Source organism: Aspergillus sclerotioniger (assembly GCF_003184525.1).
Source record: "Aspergillus sclerotioniger CBS 115572 chromosome Unknown BO94scaffold_52, whole genome shotgun sequence".
NCBI lineage: Eukaryota > Fungi > Ascomycota > Eurotiomycetes > Eurotiales > Aspergillaceae > Aspergillus > Aspergillus sclerotioniger.
The window spans coordinates 138,982-156,078 of NW_020291042.1; the positions used below are offsets into that span (position 1 = coordinate 138,982).

At 52.0% G+C, this 17,097-nt stretch overlaps 8 protein-coding genes across 8 annotated transcripts; 4 read left to right on the top strand and 4 right to left on the bottom strand.

Annotated features, from left to right (window-relative positions):
- Positions 1-495: 495 nt before the first annotated feature.
- BO94DRAFT_551541 (uncharacterized protein) lies at positions 496-926 on the bottom strand (the record flags this gene model as incomplete). Its single annotated transcript, XM_025613546.1, has 2 exons — positions 496-778; positions 895-926. The coding sequence occupies 2 exons, from the start codon at positions 924-926 to the stop codon at positions 496-498; spliced, it is 315 nt and encodes a 104-aa protein (XP_025461659.1).
- A 939-nt stretch (positions 927-1,865) lies between these two features.
- Positions 1,866-2,839, top strand: BO94DRAFT_528783 (uncharacterized protein; the record flags this gene model as incomplete). The annotated part of the gene is made up of 4 exons (XM_025610438.1): positions 1,866-2,006; positions 2,183-2,261; positions 2,288-2,425; positions 2,511-2,839. The coding sequence occupies 4 exons, from the start codon at positions 1,866-1,868 to the stop codon at positions 2,837-2,839; spliced, it is 687 nt and encodes a 228-aa protein (XP_025461660.1).
- A 663-nt stretch (positions 2,840-3,502) lies between these two features.
- BO94DRAFT_479632 (uncharacterized protein) lies at positions 3,503-4,358 on the top strand (the record flags this gene model as incomplete). Its single annotated transcript, XM_025608750.1, has 2 exons — positions 3,503-3,667; positions 3,729-4,358. The coding sequence occupies 2 exons, from the start codon at positions 3,503-3,505 to the stop codon at positions 4,356-4,358; spliced, it is 795 nt and encodes a 264-aa protein (XP_025461661.1).
- An 861-nt stretch (positions 4,359-5,219) lies between these two features.
- sidI (putative long-chain-fatty-acid-CoA ligase) lies at positions 5,220-7,288 on the top strand (the record flags this gene model as incomplete). The annotated part of the gene is made up of 5 exons (XM_025617537.1): positions 5,220-5,652; positions 5,701-5,998; positions 6,046-6,425; positions 6,476-6,805; positions 6,918-7,288. The coding sequence occupies exons 1-5, from the start codon at positions 5,247-5,249 to the stop codon at positions 7,286-7,288; spliced, it is 1,785 nt and encodes a 594-aa protein (XP_025461662.1). The 5' UTR covers positions 5,220-5,246.
- A 2,182-nt stretch (positions 7,289-9,470) lies between these two features.
- On the bottom strand, positions 9,471-12,035 carry BO94DRAFT_570254 (uncharacterized protein). Its single transcript, XM_025614790.1, has 2 exons — positions 11,587-12,035; positions 9,471-11,510 (listed from the first exon to the last, which is right to left on the bottom strand). Exons 1-2 carry the CDS (start codon positions 11,792-11,794, stop codon positions 9,616-9,618), a joined length of 2,103 nt encoding a protein of 700 aa, XP_025461663.1. The 5' UTR covers positions 11,795-12,035; the 3' UTR covers positions 9,471-9,615.
- A 171-nt stretch (positions 12,036-12,206) lies between these two features.
- Positions 12,207-13,619, bottom strand: BO94DRAFT_540675 (metal homeostatis BSD2 family protein). Its single transcript, XM_025612966.1, has 2 exons — positions 13,139-13,619; positions 12,207-13,081 (listed from the first exon to the last, which is right to left on the bottom strand). The coding sequence occupies exons 1-2, from the start codon at positions 13,391-13,393 to the stop codon at positions 12,503-12,505; spliced, it is 834 nt and encodes a 277-aa protein (XP_025461664.1). The 5' UTR covers positions 13,394-13,619; the 3' UTR covers positions 12,207-12,502.
- Positions 13,620-14,025: 406 nt separating this feature from the next.
- BO94DRAFT_570256 (ubiquinol-cytochrome c reductase complex assembly factor 2) lies at positions 14,026-14,872 on the top strand. Its single transcript, XM_025614791.1, has 2 exons — positions 14,026-14,151; positions 14,209-14,872. Exons 1-2 carry the CDS (start codon positions 14,137-14,139, stop codon positions 14,581-14,583), a joined length of 390 nt encoding a protein of 129 aa, XP_025461665.1. The 5' UTR covers positions 14,026-14,136; the 3' UTR covers positions 14,584-14,872.
- Positions 14,710-16,926, bottom strand: BO94DRAFT_540677 (3-oxoacid CoA-transferase). Its single transcript, XM_025612967.1, has 3 exons — positions 16,488-16,926; positions 15,240-16,419; positions 14,710-15,191 (listed from the first exon to the last, which is right to left on the bottom strand). Exons 1-3 carry the CDS (start codon positions 16,548-16,550, stop codon positions 14,878-14,880), a joined length of 1,557 nt encoding a protein of 518 aa, XP_025461666.1. The 5' UTR covers positions 16,551-16,926; the 3' UTR covers positions 14,710-14,877.
- Positions 16,927-17,097: the final 171 nt, after the last annotated feature.

Consider the following 17,097-nt stretch of genomic DNA (forward strand, 5'->3'; position numbering starts at 1 on the left):
CAGGATCCTTCATTGCTCGGGCGGTGCGCGCGGGAAACACGCGACTCGGCCATGGCCTCCCACTGCGGGTTAGCCGCCGGACCTGCCATTTCTCCGATCCTCGGACAGGGATTATCTGATTAGATCATCTTCTAATCTGATTAGATCCGTACCGTCATGACCACTCCAGTTCGTTCCCAATACAGGACGGTAACTTACCCGGACAGCGTTTGCAAACGTGCGATTTCAGAGATACTTGCTGGCCAGATCTCTGCACGGCTGTAGCCGACGTTTCTGCTTTGGGCAAATCCGACTTGGCCTTGAGCGTATTCGATCGGCGTGTCTCATTCTAGCCGATGGTATCGGTCTCCGCATCTGAGCAAATTAACAGACGGTGTATGACCTCGGCTCTTCGCAGACTGAGCAAGCACTGCCCAGGTTCTTGTAGAACTTCCCATCCTGCCTGCGGCCTTGCACAGCTTTTCGCTTTCACGGGTGCGGGTCCACCTTAATAACTTAGCGGTCTGATAATTCAGGCTCAAGTGCCTGTTCGGGCCTTCGGGGTATTATCTGATCCACGGTGGAGAGGGAGGGGTATCTGATTATCCATCCGATGGCGTCTTGCGAAATTTCTTCTGCCCGCTCTCGTGTGGCACTTGCGTTGACGCTAAGAAACCAGTTGTCAGAAACTGAGACCATCAAGCTGGAGCCGATGATAGGGTCCAGCCGATCGCTCCGGGTTGAAGTAATAAAAACCGACTCCGAGTGACACATGGAACGGAACTGCTCCGCTGGATGTCTCCATAATTGGTACTAGCAGCTGTGCTTTTAGTCTGATTACACGCGGATGAATGAATTAGTGTATAGACTTGTATAAGCCGTGCTTATATATGTTGTTTATGATTCCTGACTTACATTTGCAGAATACAGCTGAGTAGAAGAGACATGTTAAAGAAGATCTCCGTCAAACCATAGCAAAAAGCTCTAATCCGTATAAAAAAACTTATATCCCCTTCCTACTTCTTCCTGACCAATCCGCTTGCTCAGCAAGGTACATAAATGCCAAAACTGCTACCACGTAGACAAGAGATGCATTGACAGAAACTCCCAACTAAACCAAAAGAGAAATCACTTGGCTAAGGGAACTGCTTCAAGGGTGAATAGATCCCAACATATATCCCGGTTGGCTACTTGCATTGAAGGTGGAGATAGTTAATACAGAACATTCACTGGGTCCAATTCAACACTTTAACTTCAATACCTCTGACTCATGTGATTTAGATTCGTACAAAGCCTGCTTCAAACAGTCTGGCATGTTTCAGTAAATGTACTTGTTCGGTGAAGCACATGGGGTTCCCCAGAAGGAGGGGGCTCGTAGTAAGGCAGACCGGCCGGCCGGACCCAAGATTCACTTCCCCTCAAGTTTGATTAGCAGTATCATAAAATGTATATCAAACCGTTGATGAATTACCTAGGCCAATTAAGATGCCGGTAATCAATGATGTTGATGAATTAGAGAGATGGCAGGCTAGATGAAGGGGAATGAAGGGCAGGAGCATCAGGTGGTTCATACTCACCAATAGTCATCTGCCACACTATGAATGGGTTTTGTTAATAGATGTTGGTGAATATACTCATTGATTCTGTAAAGAGAATTCAATTTTCGACCTCTGTCGCATATTTATCGAGAGTGCTGCTCTCATCCACACTCTTGTCTTGCGCTTTGGACTTTGTGTTTCCTCTTGCAATATCTTAACTACCTATATCCAAACATACCTCCCAATTCTACTTACATATCAACGTCTGTTCTTTGTAGACTTGCCTCAATATACCATACCATCATCATGACAGATACGCCGAAGCATGAAGTGCAGGACCCCCTGCCCATGGATAAATTGCAGAAGAATTTACGGGGCCTTGATGCTGCAGCAACAGAGCTCAGCACACTCCTTCGCCGGGAAGGCATTCGCCATGCTTTCATTGGAGGATATGCGACCAGTCTGATTTCTGCAATGCGGATCACGCAAGTAAGTAGTACTTATGATGTGAACCCAACAGCGATACCCTTTGAGACGTCTCGGGAGCAAATGATTTAGGTGGCTCTCGAGAGACACCTCTCCTGGGGTCTCCATAAAGCCACTTGAAGTTACATTTTCGTTCACATCTCAATGTCTTGGAATATTTAGGACTCACTTGCGAATAGGATATCGATGTCATCGTTGACGCCGATCCCCGGACAATCCAGAACCTTCTTCTGCAGGATCCTATATTCCAGATCCAAGGTTTCCGTCTCTTCTATCAACAGAAGAAAGAAGAAGAGAAGCGGACCCAGTGAAGTGCGATATCATACGCGGGGGAGATAACGAGCACATGCGGCTGCCTTCTGCAGCTTCTGTGAAGATAATGAGCATGCCTCCTCATACGCGTCTTCCAATACTCAGTGAGTGTGCCCTGTCCTACCTTTGCCCACATGTGTCTTTGATTGATGCAGAAATAAGAAAAAAATTGCTGACTATAGCGTACTGCCGTAGTACCTATCGTTCATCCTTCGATTCTTTTTCTGACAAAGGTCAAGCGATGGGCCATATACAGGACTTCTCACAGACCCGAGTCCAAGAGGAAATTTAAAACCGACGCCGAAGATATTGTGGTTCTTCTCAAGTGGCTTCGAGATTCGGGGATGCATATCGACTTTGCCGGCTACCCGGAGAGACCAAAGGAGCTCACTCTGCAGAACGTTTGTGACCTGTACAGACACAGCGAATCCTCCGAGATGTGTCAGCTGCTCGAGGCGAATCTGAAGCCTGAGGATCTTGCAGCTGTACAGAACTACAACGGAGCAGAATCTCCCTCTTTCTGATCGCAACCTGAGTACTGACTAGAAGAGGGCCGGGAAGTTGATATGATCCAGGTGGTAGGCCAGGCATCGGGGTGAATCTTTGGCATGTAAATAACACAAGTATGTTAGGAAACGTAAAGAGGAATGGCCAATGGTCAATGTCTGGTTGTTGAGTCAGGTGACCTTGGCTCCCTCTGAGAGATCACAAGCTCATCTCATCGCTCACTCTTTTTCTTCTCTTTCCCAAATCCCACTCACTGCCAGTTCTACAAGCATTTATTCTTTCGTCTACCCAACTGTTAACCCTTGAAAGGGACCTTCTACAGTCTAGCTCACCTAACCCTGATTTCGTCTGTCAAAAGCCCGAGCCCTCTGAACCCTCTAGTTATTCCTTGTGAACATTTAGGTGCCATGGCGACTCTACCAGTGCAAGTCGCCTCTTTCAAGATTTCTAGTCCTCCTTCTGCCGTGTCTTGTGAATGCCCTGATGCTGTGGCAGCCTCTTCAGGTCTCGAGATATCATTCGATAATGCTTGTCCTTCAAGTCCGGTTGAGCCTACTGGGGCCACCTACTCATCCCCGGGCTCCTCGGTGCATTCCCCTTCTGAGATTTCCGAATCTGAGGGCCTTTCTTCGGAAGACCGCGATGGCGCAAACATGGATACAGGTGCGGCTGCACCGATAATGGTCCGAGAAACACACCTACCGGTCTTTAATGGGCGGAAGGGTGTGCAAATGCACGACGAAATCTTGAGGAAAGCTCTGAAAGCGCTCATCGATGAGGAAATTCCGGTGGTGGAATATGGTTCGCAAATTCTCTATCGATGGGGATGGGCAGAAGTCCTCATGGTAAGTGATGAGACATCCCCACTCCCTCCATGTCAGAATATGTCTGACTCCCCTTTACTAGGGCGCTGAATGGGCGGTTCCCGATGATCTCCTGACATTTGCTTCACAAACACTTGCCGATAATGGCTTTCCTGAGGCTTCAAAGCCTGACTGCAATTACTATCTTGGCGGATGGGTAGATCTAAGCCGATTCCACAAAGATGCTGTGTACGGAAGCATGATCTACCTTTATCCTCTGTCGGTACTTGGTCTGACTCTCGAGGACACTTTCGAAGTTCCATCCACATTTGACCATAAACAACAACTCTTGACCCCGAAACCTCCTCGATATATGTTGTCAATGATCCATCACCTCGTGAATTCCTCCGTCGCCGACTACTCCATACGACATCAAGTAATAAGTGACCTCGCGGGCTTCATGCACGGATACATCTTCCATGGCCCTCCAGCTGATACACAATACAACACCGCCGAGGAAGAGGAGGCAGCAGAGAGGGAGTTTATGGAAATGGTGCCATCCGCAATCCAGGAGATCAGATCATGGGACTGGGGAGATGTTCCAGATCCAGAGTATCTGGACATTGCTGAAAAAGTCGTTCGTGATGCCAGAGAGTTGGATAAAATCACCAAGGCTGTGAAAGCAGCACCTGATGAATCCCCAGCCAATCCTTCAACTGCCACGAGCATGTGATATTTTCGAAGCTGTGTATTCACTGGGGTCTTGCTAGGATGCAGGAAGAAAGGGGACGTACGTATTGCCGAAGCTTGTTGAAGATGAAGCAACATAATGGAACTAATCATGCTACTGTCACTTCGCGCATTGATACATTTCACTTAAAGTTTACAATTGAATCATTAACCAATTTTCTTGCAGTTAATAAAGTACATCTGACCGCTCGGCTAAATGTATACACGGGACCATTCTGGTGAACCGCGCAGATTCAATCCATACGCCGTATCGTACTAGAATACCGGGAGAATGGCCGTCATGCCATGCTTCTCCGAGCAACGGGTCGTGGAGAAGGGCGGAGCAATCCATTGATAATGGTGCCGGTTCTGGGCCTTGTGCCTTGGGCGATGATGCAATTTGGGTGGACAGCCTGGATCAGATTCTGCAAACCCCGTTTGAAACCCACCCGCGTTATCTGATCCGGTTCTGGCCAACGGCAACCAGTCATTCTCTGCAGCATTTAGGGTTCCTGGCCGGCAACCTCGGCTTGGAAAGTTGCAGAAAGCCGGAAATTTACCGCCATCTAAGCTCTAGTCGCGATCACACCCTGTGAGAAGGAAATAGCAGCCCTCTTCCCAGTTCCCCGATGATAGGGGAAAATTCTGACTGGGTCCGGGAGCCAGAGGAGTGGGGATGGCGTCGGCCAACGGTATCTTCCAGTTGCCCTATTGGGTACCGACAGCCGAAACGGCCAAGTTGCGGAACCACAGGATGACGGATGTCTCTCTTTCCTACACAAGTAGCAGCCATGGCCCGACCGTTAATATAAGTCTGGCATCAGGGGCCCTGATGGCCTGATCTGATAAGATCCTACGAGTTTTGGCCCTGTCCTCCCGAATTCCCTGCAAAATGGCAACTCTCCGGCGTCTTCAACAAACCCTCTCCCATTTCCAACCCTCCAGACAGGCCCGGCCATTGTCCATTGTTTATGGCCCGACCGAGCCCAAGCTCCTAGATATCACACTGGGTGAGCTGCTGACTCTACAGAGCCTTCAATATGGTGATTACGAGTGCCTGGTCTTCCCCTGGACCGGAGCCCGCTGGACCTATGCCACCTTGAACGAGGAAACCGACCGGCTGGCACGTGGTCTTTTGGCCATGGGAATCCAAAAAGGCGATCGCATTGGTGTCATGGCTGGTAATTGCGAACAATACATTTCCGTTTTCTTCGCTGCTGCTCGGGTCGGAGCCATCCTCGTGGTGCTGAACAACACCTACACGCCATCGGAGCTCTACTACGCGCTGGATCATACTGGTTAGTACTGCTGCATGCACCGTAGGCCTGATGCTGATCTAGCTTTAGACTGCCGCGTTTTATTTATGACGCCCCGGATTGGTCGTCACACGCTGGAGGAGGTTCTGGACAAGCTGGGCCCACAGCCCAAGCAGAACGGCAGATCCGCTGCGCTGGAGGAGATCATCATCCTGCGGGGAGAGTACCAGAACTTTGGCACCTACGCGGGGGTTATCCAGCGGGGAGAGAAAATCCCTAACTCTGCTTTGCCGGATCGCGAGGCCGAGCTGCGACCAGATGATGTGTGCAATCTTCAATTCACCAGCGGCTCGACTGGTAATCCCAAAGCCGCCATGCTAACTCATCAGTATGCCCCCACCCCACTTCTTGCAAAGGAACAAACTAATAAATCAGCAACCTGGTCAACAACTCACGGTTCATCGGCGACCGCATGGACCTCACCTCCTTTGACATCCTCTGCTGCCCGCCGCCTCTATTCCACTGCTTCGGACTGGTCCTGGGCATGCTCGCAGTGGTCACCCACGGTTCGAAGATTGTCTTTCCCAGCGAGACCTTTGACCCCAAGGCAGTTCTCCACGCCATCTCTGACGAAAAGTGCACGGCGCTGCACGGTGTGCCTACGATGTTTGAAGCGATCCTGAGTCTCCCCAAGCCGGCCAACTTTGATACCAGCAACCTCCGCACGGGCATCATTGCCGGAGCTCCTGTGCCCCGTCCGCTGATGAAGCGTCTCTTTGAAGAACTTAACATGACCCAATACACCAGTAGCTACGGTACGCCTATACCTACTTCCTAGCTTGCCGAAAGACTCTAACCCTTGTAGGCCTCACCGAAGCCTCCCCCACCTGCTTCAACGCCGTCACTTCCGACACGATAGAAACGCGCCTCACCACAGTAGGCAAAGTGATGCCTCACGCACGCGCCAAGATCGTTGACGCCCAGGGCAACACCGTTCCCTTGGGCGAGCGCGGCGAGCTGTGCATCGCAGGTTACCAACTAACCAAGGGATACTGGAACAACCCAGAGAAGACAGCAGAGACGATGACCACAGATTCAGATGGCACGACATGGCTGAAGACGGGTGACGAGGCAATGTTCACACCAGAGGGACGGTGTTCAATCACAGGCCGATTCAAGGACATAATCATTCGAGGTGAGCCCATCCTTTCCTTTCCCTTCCCCGTTTTTTGCAATTCACCCCGTATTTTCACTCCCCAACAATACCCCATAAATACCACCCACCACTAACATAACCACAACCCCAGGCGGCGAAAACATCTACCCATTAGAAATCGAAGAACGACTCGCCTCCCACCCCGCCATCGAAGTCGCATCCGTGATCGGCATCCCAGACCCAAAATACGGCGAGGTAGTGGGCGCATTCATCTCCGTGGCGGCTGGATACGAAAAGGCCCCGACTGTGGAGGAACTGCGGGACTGGACGCGCGAGACACTAGGCCGACACAAGGCGCCTCAATACGTGTTTGTGTTTGGGGAGGAGGGCGTGGATCGCACAGTGCCGGTGACGGGGAGTGGGAAAGTGAGGAAGGTGGATTTACGGAAATTGGCGGCGGGGGTATTGGAGAGGAGAGCTGGTGCCACACAACCACAGGAACAGGTACAGGCGCAGCAGTGAGCTGTATGCTGTATGCTGTGGAGATGGGATGATTGTATATATTTTGTTTTGTGAATACCCTAGAATGATAATACTTTTATAGAGATGAGAACCATTCCTGTTCCCCTCGCACAGGGAACAAACACACCACAATCACTATACACAAATGGCATGCATAAAGCACAACACATCAACATACATAGAACTAGTTACCCCGAAAGAATGCCCCAAACCCAACCCAACCCAAAAATCCCTCACCCGAGACGAGACGTAAATTAATCCAAAGATAAGATTAGATAATCCAATCCCATCATCTAATCAGATGGACGATGCAACGCGTCCCTCGGTTCGAAACAGCCCCACAGTCCATTCCTAGTTAGGTTGAATAATCTTGGCGCACACACAAACATAAATTGGATTATGTTTTATTTGTTGGTTGGGTTGGGTGGAGTGGGGTTGGTAAATGCAAGTGGCCGGTTTCGGAGGATTAGGTTAGGATGGGTTAGTATTTACGGGTTGGGTTGGGTGAAGAATTTGAATAGGGATGGATAATACATAGTACACTTAGGTAGATGTACTGCTGTTGTGTAGAGATTGTTTTTATTTGATTTTAGGTATCTATCTCTCTGAGGATGATGTATTGATAGGTGCAGGGATAATGGGTATGATTAGAAAGGGGGAGGGGGGTGACTGCTTCCCGTGCAGTAAGTATTTGGGTGGTGGGTGTGTAGGTGCAGGTGCAGGCTGGGCTAGATAGGGTTAGGCTTCTATTATTTAAAGAGGAGAGGAGGGCCCACTGCATTAATTCCCGGTGGCGGGCTCGCTCTGCCTCCAGCTTCCGTGTGGCGGATATACGGATTACAGAGTAACGAGGAATCAATGAGTAATGCTGCAACTTAGGGGGGTTTCTGTGCATACCTACGTACGTAATAGGTAGCGGTTCAATCTAGTCTAGTCTATGAGTAGTAGGAGTAGATACTATTAGTAGGAGTAGGACAAAGCTGAAGATCTAATCTGATCAGTATTCTCATCTAACCAACTAACTATCTTCTGGGGATCAATATTGACATCTTAACATCTTATACTCTCTCGAGTCTAGAGTATTCCCCGTGTAGCCTCACGACCAATGCAGCTTAGCATAGCATAGCATATACCCATGCCCATACGGATAAAAATCCCCCCCAAACCACATACCCCAATACCAATGACAGCCACCTCTATATGATATGTACGTATACCTACAATGAACCCTCAATTCATCAACAACTGACACGAACAATTGACACCATCACCCCAATCTCCTACCCAAAAGAAACGAAAAACCGACCTCATCAAAATGATACAATACATACATACACGCATACCACCCGTAAAACCCAAACAATACCGTACCCAAACATCCTGATACTAGTTTAGTTACACGATCATCAGCCCATCCATCCACGGCTCGGTCCATCAATTCAATCATGACCAATATTTTGCTCTTGGGCGGCTGGCCAGCCGCGCTAAGCGTTGCTTTATACTAAATTTTAGTTTGGGTTTGTCGTGGGGTCTTCTCTACTTTCAGGATCTAATTATCTAATTAGTAGATAGTCATACTCATATTAGGGACTTTACCTAGCTAGATTGATTTGCTTGCTGGGTGTCTAGTTAAACTAGGAAGTCGATAGATACGTTGAATCTCATGAATATGATATGATATGATATGATACTCAATTCCACCCTCCTCAATCCTCAACGAACTAAGCCCTTCAAACCCCCCGTATGTAAGTAAGATTTAGTACGACGAACCTAGTATAAAGTAAAAGCATAAACACGAGGATAACACGAAGTGAACCTACCTAGCTATCTACTATTAGATATCCCTCCCACATATGCTGATCCCCTGCAGGGTCCGACCTATCAGTTCCCATAGCGGAGATGTATGTATGGGATCGGCAGGGAAAGGTGGATCTATTATTTTCTTTATAGTTCCTTAAGAGGGAGTTCGTGGGTGGGTGGTTAGGTAATTGATTTCTTGGATTGGGGGGTCATATTTTGGGGGGGTGTTGGTTGATTTATATTGTGTGGGGGTTGATCTACTTCGTATGATGAGTAGGGGGTTGGGTAAGTATAGGGAGGGGACTGGGGTGGGTTGGTCTTAGTTACTCCGTAGATTCGGTGGGTATGTAGTTATGCAGTTGGGTAAGTATGAAATAGTAATATCCAGAAGACTAGATTGAAATTTACATAGGTATAAATCCATAAATATACCTAAAACTATAAACAAAATATACAAGATCATATGCATCGCTCAAATGCCAAATTCCAAAGACCAATCCAAATCCAAATACCAAGTGCGAATGCAACTAACAGCTCACCGTATACACAGCCATACAAGCAGCAACCACCAAATCCAACATCTTAATTCCCTCGTCCTCGATGATCAATTTGCCCATCTTAGCAGACTTCCCCCGCATACCTCCGCCCGCCCGTTCTCGTGCAAGCGACAGATCCAATCTGTCGTCACTCGGTGGACGACGCAGAAGTCCCGACTTCTCTCGCTCCTCGTCACCACCGCTGCTTGTGCTACTATTCGAGGCATTTCGGGTGTGGTGGCTGGTGCCAATGTCTCCAGAGGAGATACTGGCGCCGGAGCGGGCGCGAGGTCGGGTATATTTGTGTGCATTGAGGAACCGGGCGAGCGAATCTCGTTTCGAGGACGGAATCCCCGAGGTTGATGTCGGAGAGGAGAGAGAGAATTCCGTGGGGGGCGAGGCGGGGTGGTAGGATGGCGAGATATACGGAGCCCCCGAGGGCTGATGCAGGTGGCCGGTTCGAAAGGGTGTGTTGAAGCGGATTTCGGCCGCAGTAATGGCAGGTGGTTCTGGCATCGAGGTTGGTGTATGATGGTGGCTGGTGCTGGGAAAGCCAGGGGTGGGTATCATGTGTTTGCATTTGAGGCTGCGGCCGTTGACGCTCGTCGTAAATGTGCAGATGCCGTTCCACGGCGAGTTAAAGGTATAATAGCCGCTCTTCAACTTGGAGTGGCTTGGGACATGTGGCTTCGTGGGACTGCCGCCGCCGATGCTGTCGAGGGAGGGACGTCCAGTAAGGTCCAGCGACCCTCGTGGTTCTTCTTGGAAGTAGGGCCGGGAGACGCAGAGCTTGCGATGGAATCGTCGAGGGTGTGGTTCATTAGGCGTGGAAGTGGGAGGGTCGGTCACCTCCGGACGTTTAAATGATGAGAGGGAGATAGGCTGGCCGCCTGGGAGGTTCACCCCCAAACTCGCGAGGGAGATTGGTTCGTTTTGCGCCGTGAATCGATTGTATCCTGGTGTGAGCACCTCAATGTCGATGGGCCCGCCGTCCATCCGGGGCGTCGACATGGTCGCGACGTTCCACTGGCTGCCATGGGTAGGATCGCGTCGGATCAGCGTGAGATGAAACCCTGGGCGATCAGGCATCCGGTCATGCGGTCGCAGACTGGGGGATTGCCCCGGGCTCCTCGCAGGACCCCTTCCAGGACTTCTCGAGGGCGACCCTAGATAAGAATGCGATGGACTCCCGTGCGCCGAATGCGGTCGAATGTCCGGTCGGATCTGCGGCCGTTGAGAGTCCAGACTAGGCCGGCCTGCTTCGATTTTATCTCTCCACGATTCCTGTCCCCGAGCGATATACCCCGACAGCGCAGCGCTCCACCGGTTGGCCTTCTTCGGCATCGGGTCTAGAGGCGGGCCAAGCACAGGCTCATCTCTCGGGACAGGGGGAAGAGGTCGCGACGGGCGCGCATCGTTTGGCGCCGTGGCATCGAAAGGGTCGCGGTTGACTGGCGCGAATGGTGGTGTTGAGGGAGTGTACTCGGGAGGCGGTCCCTGGAAGCTTGGGCGAGGAGGCATAGGAGGACGTTGCAGACTGGGGCTCGATGGCAGCGATCCCTGCGACTGCCACGAGGTCGGACGAGGGCGAGCGGGCGCGACGGTCGCATCGACCTTGGTTGCGCTCGCTGCATCCCCCGCGCCAGGAACAGGCTTGCGTCGGACATTATTCAATCGCGCAAACTCGCGCGCAGGAAGAATGGAGTCCGCATCACTCCCGAGTGTTTCTTTTCGCAGCCTGGCCTCCTCTTCGTGCTCCTGCTCGTATTCCTGGAGCAAGACGTCATCGTCGGGGGTGGCAACGTGCAGATAGTATAAGGAGGCATTGATGGCCTCTGCTGAGACGTTGGACTTGGTGGGAGGTTTCAACGGGGTGAGGAAGACATCTAGGGGAAGCAAGGAAATGTCATGTCAGCAATCCATCATCTGCATGCCACCGCTTCTGCGGGGCATTTGGCATACCTCGACTGCCCGGAACCCGCACTATATAGAGCACCAACGGATCGAGCTTCTTCTGGGTCGGATTGCGTGGATAGGCCGGGGGATTGGAAGCGATTGCGGTGATGGAGGACAGCGAGCGAGCCTCGACGGGGGCTTTGGGGAGAGTCGGGGTCGGCGAGGCGGCGGTCGGGGCGGAATCCACCTCCCCCGCGGTGTCGACCTTGGCCATGGGAGGAGATTCGGGGATGTCACCGGGGGGAGAAGTTGGGCGGAGCCACGATGGGCATGAGGAGAGGAGAAGAGGAGGAGGAGAGCGTGAGAGTTTCCAGGGGAAAAGTAAGAGGCGAAGGGGAAGAAGGGAGCGGAAGTCTAAGCAACGGTCGCGGAGAAGCCGGAGAGAGAGCGCCAAGAGAGGATCAGCATCGGGCAGCAAGAAGACCACTGCGACAGTCCTATTGTCACTCAACCCCGGGTCGACGTGGGACATGGCCATCCCTGATTCCCCGGGGGCGCAGTGGACGATCCCCCCCCCCCCCATTCAAGCGTCGCGAAAATAAGGCTGCCTGCTGAAGGCAAATCCCGCAACGAGGCATCCAATTGGCCACCCCAATATTCTGTATACTCTCCAGATGGAAAGAAAGATGGTTTCGATTGATATCAATCACTTCCCAAAGGTATCTCGCCAACAATATAACAAAGGTATTCTAGGCTACAGGTCGATTAACTCGTGCAATAGCTGACACCCCACCACATGATAAAAAAGTAGACAAGGGAATGAAAATAAAAGAAAGAACCCGGGTCAACGATAGGCTACCAATGCTCAGCAGGCTCCCATTCATCCTACAGATGGATCGTAGAGCCGATTATAAGAATAGCGAACCCGGAAGAAAATCATAACTCCATGCTCCAAGTGATTACCCAGACCGAAACCCCATCCCTAAACGACCGTCTCTGATCGCTCGCCCTCCGCAATGACCGGAACGCTGAGCCCTCGCTCCGGACTCTGCAATACCAGCTGCTCGTGGCGTCGCGCCCGCAGAAAGTCGCTGATGGCCCGGATTAGAATAAACCACCCGACAATCATCAGCACATAAGAGATCCATTCACTCGTGGTGATCGAGGACGCCGCACCCCCGCCATCTCCCCCTGCACCTCCATCCACATTGTTCGGGTCGAAACTATGGCTGTTCGGGTCCGGTGGTGTCACATAATCGGCGCCTCCCTCATCTGACCCCTTCGACTCACTGCCACCCTTCATGTAAAAGCCGTACTGCACCAGCGTGAGACCGAGACCAGCCCGGCTTCCATTCTTGGCGGCGTGCGTCGTGTGAAGCAAGTAAGTCAGGAGGAATCCGACCAGTTGGAACGACATGGAGATCATCGCATTCCAGACAAACGAAAAGATAGAGCCAACCGGTAGCCCATCCACAAACACCTCGTCCGACGAGATACCCGGGGCCAGAATTGTCGTCTCCCAGTACGGGGGTGTAGCATCGGCGGCGGCTTCTTCGTAAGACTAATAGCACATCATCAGCATCTACCCTCCCAATATCAATATCCCAGAGCAACATACCGGAGGCAAATCCTCATTCTTCTCCCCGCGCTCCGGCTTAGCCGCCAGATTAGCGAAAACACCATCATTCGCCGAACTGATCACCCGGCCCGCTCCCGAACTCGGGGTACTAAACGACGGCAGAATCGTTTGCCTTCGTGGCATACCTCCGGGGCTGCGCGAATCGCCCGAAAGTTCTGAGCCGCTTGAGGACGAGGATGCAGTCGCGGCGCCGTTGCTATCCGCCACCGGACGGGATTCCGGCTGAGCCCGCATTAACCGCTGGCGATCGTCTGGTTCATCATCGGACTCGGATTCGCTGCCATCACCAAAGGCATCGGCTAGTGTCTGATCGGCATGGTCTCTGTGGGATTCGTCGTGGAGAAGGCGTCTGGATGACGGGGAAGAGGAGCGAGAGTAAAATGAGGGAGGCGGGGAGGAAGGCGACGGGTTAAATCGTAGAGGGATCGAGGAGTGTGACTGGTGGGTATCATCATCTTCATCATGGGCATTCACCTGCAAGAAACCCATATCAGTACTTCCCCTCCACTATACTTCAAAGAACAGCGGTGCCTCATACCCGTTGATAACGCTGCGAGCTCATGACGAGCGAGCGAGCGGGAGTCCGGAAAGGAAGGAGATAAGGGCGTTATGGACGAAACAAAGGAAAGCAAATGAGTCGGTCGTGAACTTAGGACGAGGAATAGAGAGAGAGGCGCAAAGAACGTGGATGGGGGAAGACGATGGAAGGAGATGATCAGCTGAAGATGACGAGAGAAGTCCCAGGTCAGGCAATAAGGCACCGGCGCCTAAGCCGCCTCGAGGCTTCGCCGCCTCAGGCCGTCCCCGCCGCCCGTGACCGGCTTTTTGCGCATCTTCTGGCTTTCTAGATCCAATCTATCTATACCCATCGCCATCCTCAGCTCATCGCCTCCTCAAACCACCATAACAGCAGCATATTCCTCGTCGCGATTCTTCCAATTCTATAACCATCTCGACACCCACACACCACCATCGCCATGGCTTCCAAACCCGTACGCTTTCATCCACCTGCACCAACCCTAGCAAACCACTAACCACCAGAACCACAGAACCCCCAAGCCATTCAAACGCGCATCACCCATCTCCTCAAGCATTGGCCCACCGACAAAGTCCGCCCGTCTTCCGTCTCCGTCCAGAATTACCTCCAGGCATGTCTAGGACAGCCCACCGCTGAAGCACAACAGAAGAAGCAGCCCGAGCAAGTACAACAAAAAGTCACCATCAATCAGGCGTCATTGAATGCCCTGTCCTCGTTGCTGGAGGATCGGTACGCGAGACGATATCCGTTGTCGCCGCGCTTGCGCCGCCCGGCGAGTAACCCGGATCACTATGATAATGTTATTCGGGAGTTCGATGAGGCGCCGTCGCGGGATTGGATGGGTCGGTTGAAGAAGAGGTTGTCGGGACTGTTGCGGATGAAATAGGCTGGTTTGGAGGTGAAGGTGGCTGCTATACTACTATTGTATCACTATTGAAGAGGAAGGTGGGTACTGGGAGAGGTTACAAAAAACATCTCTGTACTTTTACGACATTGTACATATATAATACTGCAGGCGAAATTGGTATTTGTTCAATTATGTGTTCTCAGATGGGGCCTCAAGGCATATATCTGTTTGTTTGGGGATATCATTTGTCCAATGACACGCTCGGAATATACAAAGAGTTGGGATCATATAGTTTAATATCAACAAAAGAAACAAGGCAAGTCACTGCCCACATCACAGCATGGGCTTGACGTCGTCGGCAACCTTGAACGGCGCCTCTGTCTTGCTCTTCACCTCGTCCACGGTCACTCCATCGGCCAGCTCAACCAGCGTCAGGCCGTCGGTAAAGTCGACGTCAAACACGCAGAGCTCGGTGATGATACGGCTGACGCACGTCTTGCCGGTCAAGGGGAACTCGCACTGCTTCACGATCTTGGGGTTGCCCTTCTTATCTGTGTGCTCCATCGTCACCACCACCTTGGTGGCAGAAGGGTTCGAGACGAGGTCCATGGCTCCACCAAAGCCCTTGATCTTGCCGGGCAGCATCCCTAAAGCGTGTCAGTCATGTATTTACAGTTACTTTGAGGACCACTCACAGTTGGCCAAGTCACCCCGAGCACTGACTTGCATCGCTCCCAAAATAGTAAGATCGATACGTCCCGAACGGATCATACCAAAGGACTCATCACTACCAAAGCAAGCAGCACCAGGCAGCAGCGTAACCGTCTCCTTGCCGGCATTGATGAGATCGGCATCCTCTTGACCCTTCTTAGGGTAGGGGCCAAGGCCCAGGATACCGTTCTCAGACTGTAGCATGACTTCCACGGAGGGGTCGACAAAGTTGGGCGCCAACATAGGCATGCCAATGCCCAGGTTCGCATACATCCCGTTCTTGAACTCCTTGGCCGCACGGCGAACGATACGCTCGCGCTTGGCGGCAGTATCACCCTTGCCCAGAGCAGCTGCCTCCTCACCCTCTTCCTCTGCGAAGGTGAACTTCTCAATGTTCTTCGGGGTCGTGCTCTGGATCACCCGCTTGACATAGATACCTGGCAAGTGGATAGCAGCGGGCTCAATCTCACCCGGTTCAACAATATGCTCCGCCTCAACGATGGTCATCTTAGCATTGCGACCCATAGCACCGTTGAAGTTGGCCGCAGAGTACCGGAACTGGCAATTGCCCAGCTTATCGGCCTTCCAGGCCTTGACAAAGGCATAGTCACCCTTGATGGCTTCCTCCATGACATAGCTCTTTTTATCAAAGACCTTAACATCACGCGGCTCGCTGTAAAGAGCAACAGTCCCATCTGCATTATGCTTCAAAGGCAGCTCGCCCGTCTGCACGACCGTTCCACAGGCGGCAGGCGTAAAGAAAGCCGGGATGCCCGCACCGCCGGCCCGACAACGCTCAGCCAAGGTACCCTGGGGAGTCAACTCGAGCTCGATCTCTCCAGTCAAGTACATGCGCTCGAAGGTCTTATTCTCTCCCACATAACTAGCGATCATTTTCTTGATTTGTTTAGACTGAAGAAGTAGACCGAGACCTGCTCCGTCGACACCCGCGTTGTTGCTGACGACCGTCAAGCCCGTAATGGATGAGTTTGCGCGCACCGCATTGATCAGCGTGTCCGGTACACCGGAAAGACCAAACCCACCCGCCAAGAGTGTCGAGTTCGATTTCATATCCTTGATTGCGAGATCTGCGGAGGACACGACCTTGTTGATTTCGGGTCGACGCACGCTATTAGAGAAAGCACGGGCAAGGAACCGTTGGTGCTGCAGCCGGGTGTGCCTGTCAGTATATCATGTCCTGGTAATACGACGGTGATACATGTATTTCCTACCTTGCTAGGTTCGGCAGCAAACTGCCGCGCGAAGCGCAGACATGTTGCCACTTGTGAAGGCATGGTGGACCACGAGGGACGGAAATATATGTAGTTTAACTCCCAAGGCAGACTGCGCGAGTGCCAATTCAGGTTCAGAGTCGGCTATTGTCCTCGGGGCATAAAAGCGAGGAATTGGAGCGTCGGAGAACTGTTGACGTCGAGGAGAAGCTAAAGGGAAGTGGAGAGGGTGACTTATAGGCGTGGATGGTGGATAGGAACGGCCACATGCGGAGTTGCGGAAGGCCGTGGCCGCCTTCCCCGGAATCTCCCCGCACTCGTTGCAGGCCCAGACTTGCTGTCAGTCTGTCTTCACCGTTCACACGACACTGGACCTTCTGTTCTCGAGTGCCCCGGAAAGAGTGGATAATCTATCCCTACTGACAATGAGGCCTCACCCAAGCCTAAAGGTGATCTCGTTTAGTACAACTTACGAGGTTGCACTCTACTCTACCTCGTTGAAAGTCAGCGTGCAGCTCCCCCACCACTGCCGACTGCGTTCCGATCCCGATCCGCGGCCGCCTCGGATCCGCTGCGATGACTAACCGTCACGAGATCCCGTATCCAGACA

Excerpts from the sequence above, each read along its gene's own strand:
- BO94DRAFT_570254 (XM_025614790.1), bottom strand. The coding sequence starts at position 11,794 with ATGGCCAAGGTCGACACCGCGGGGGAGGTGGATTCCGCCCCGACCGCC. Across the intron at positions 11,511-11,586 it reads GCGGGTTCCGGGCAGTCGAG|ATGTCTTCCTCACCCCGTTG; the intron begins GTATGCCAAATG and ends TGCTTCCCCTAG.
- BO94DRAFT_540675 (XM_025612966.1), bottom strand. The coding sequence starts at position 13,393 with ATGCGGGCTCAGCCGGAATCCCGTCCGGTGGCGGATAGCAACGGCGCC. Across the intron at positions 13,082-13,138 it reads AGAATGAGGATTTGCCTCCG|TCTTACGAAGAAGCCGCCGC; the intron begins GTATGTTGCTCT and ends ATGTGCTATTAG.
- BO94DRAFT_540677 (XM_025612967.1), bottom strand. The coding sequence starts at position 16,550 with ATGCCTTCACAAGTGGCAACATGTCTGCGCTTCGCGCGGCAGTTTGCT. Across the intron at positions 16,420-16,487 it reads TTGCTGCCGAACCTAGCAAG|CACCAACGGTTCCTTGCCCG; the intron begins GTAGGAAATACA and ends ACCCGGCTGCAG. Across the intron at positions 15,192-15,239 it reads TCGGGGTGACTTGGCCAACT|GGATGCTGCCCGGCAAGATC; the intron begins GTGAGTGGTCCT and ends GACACGCTTTAG.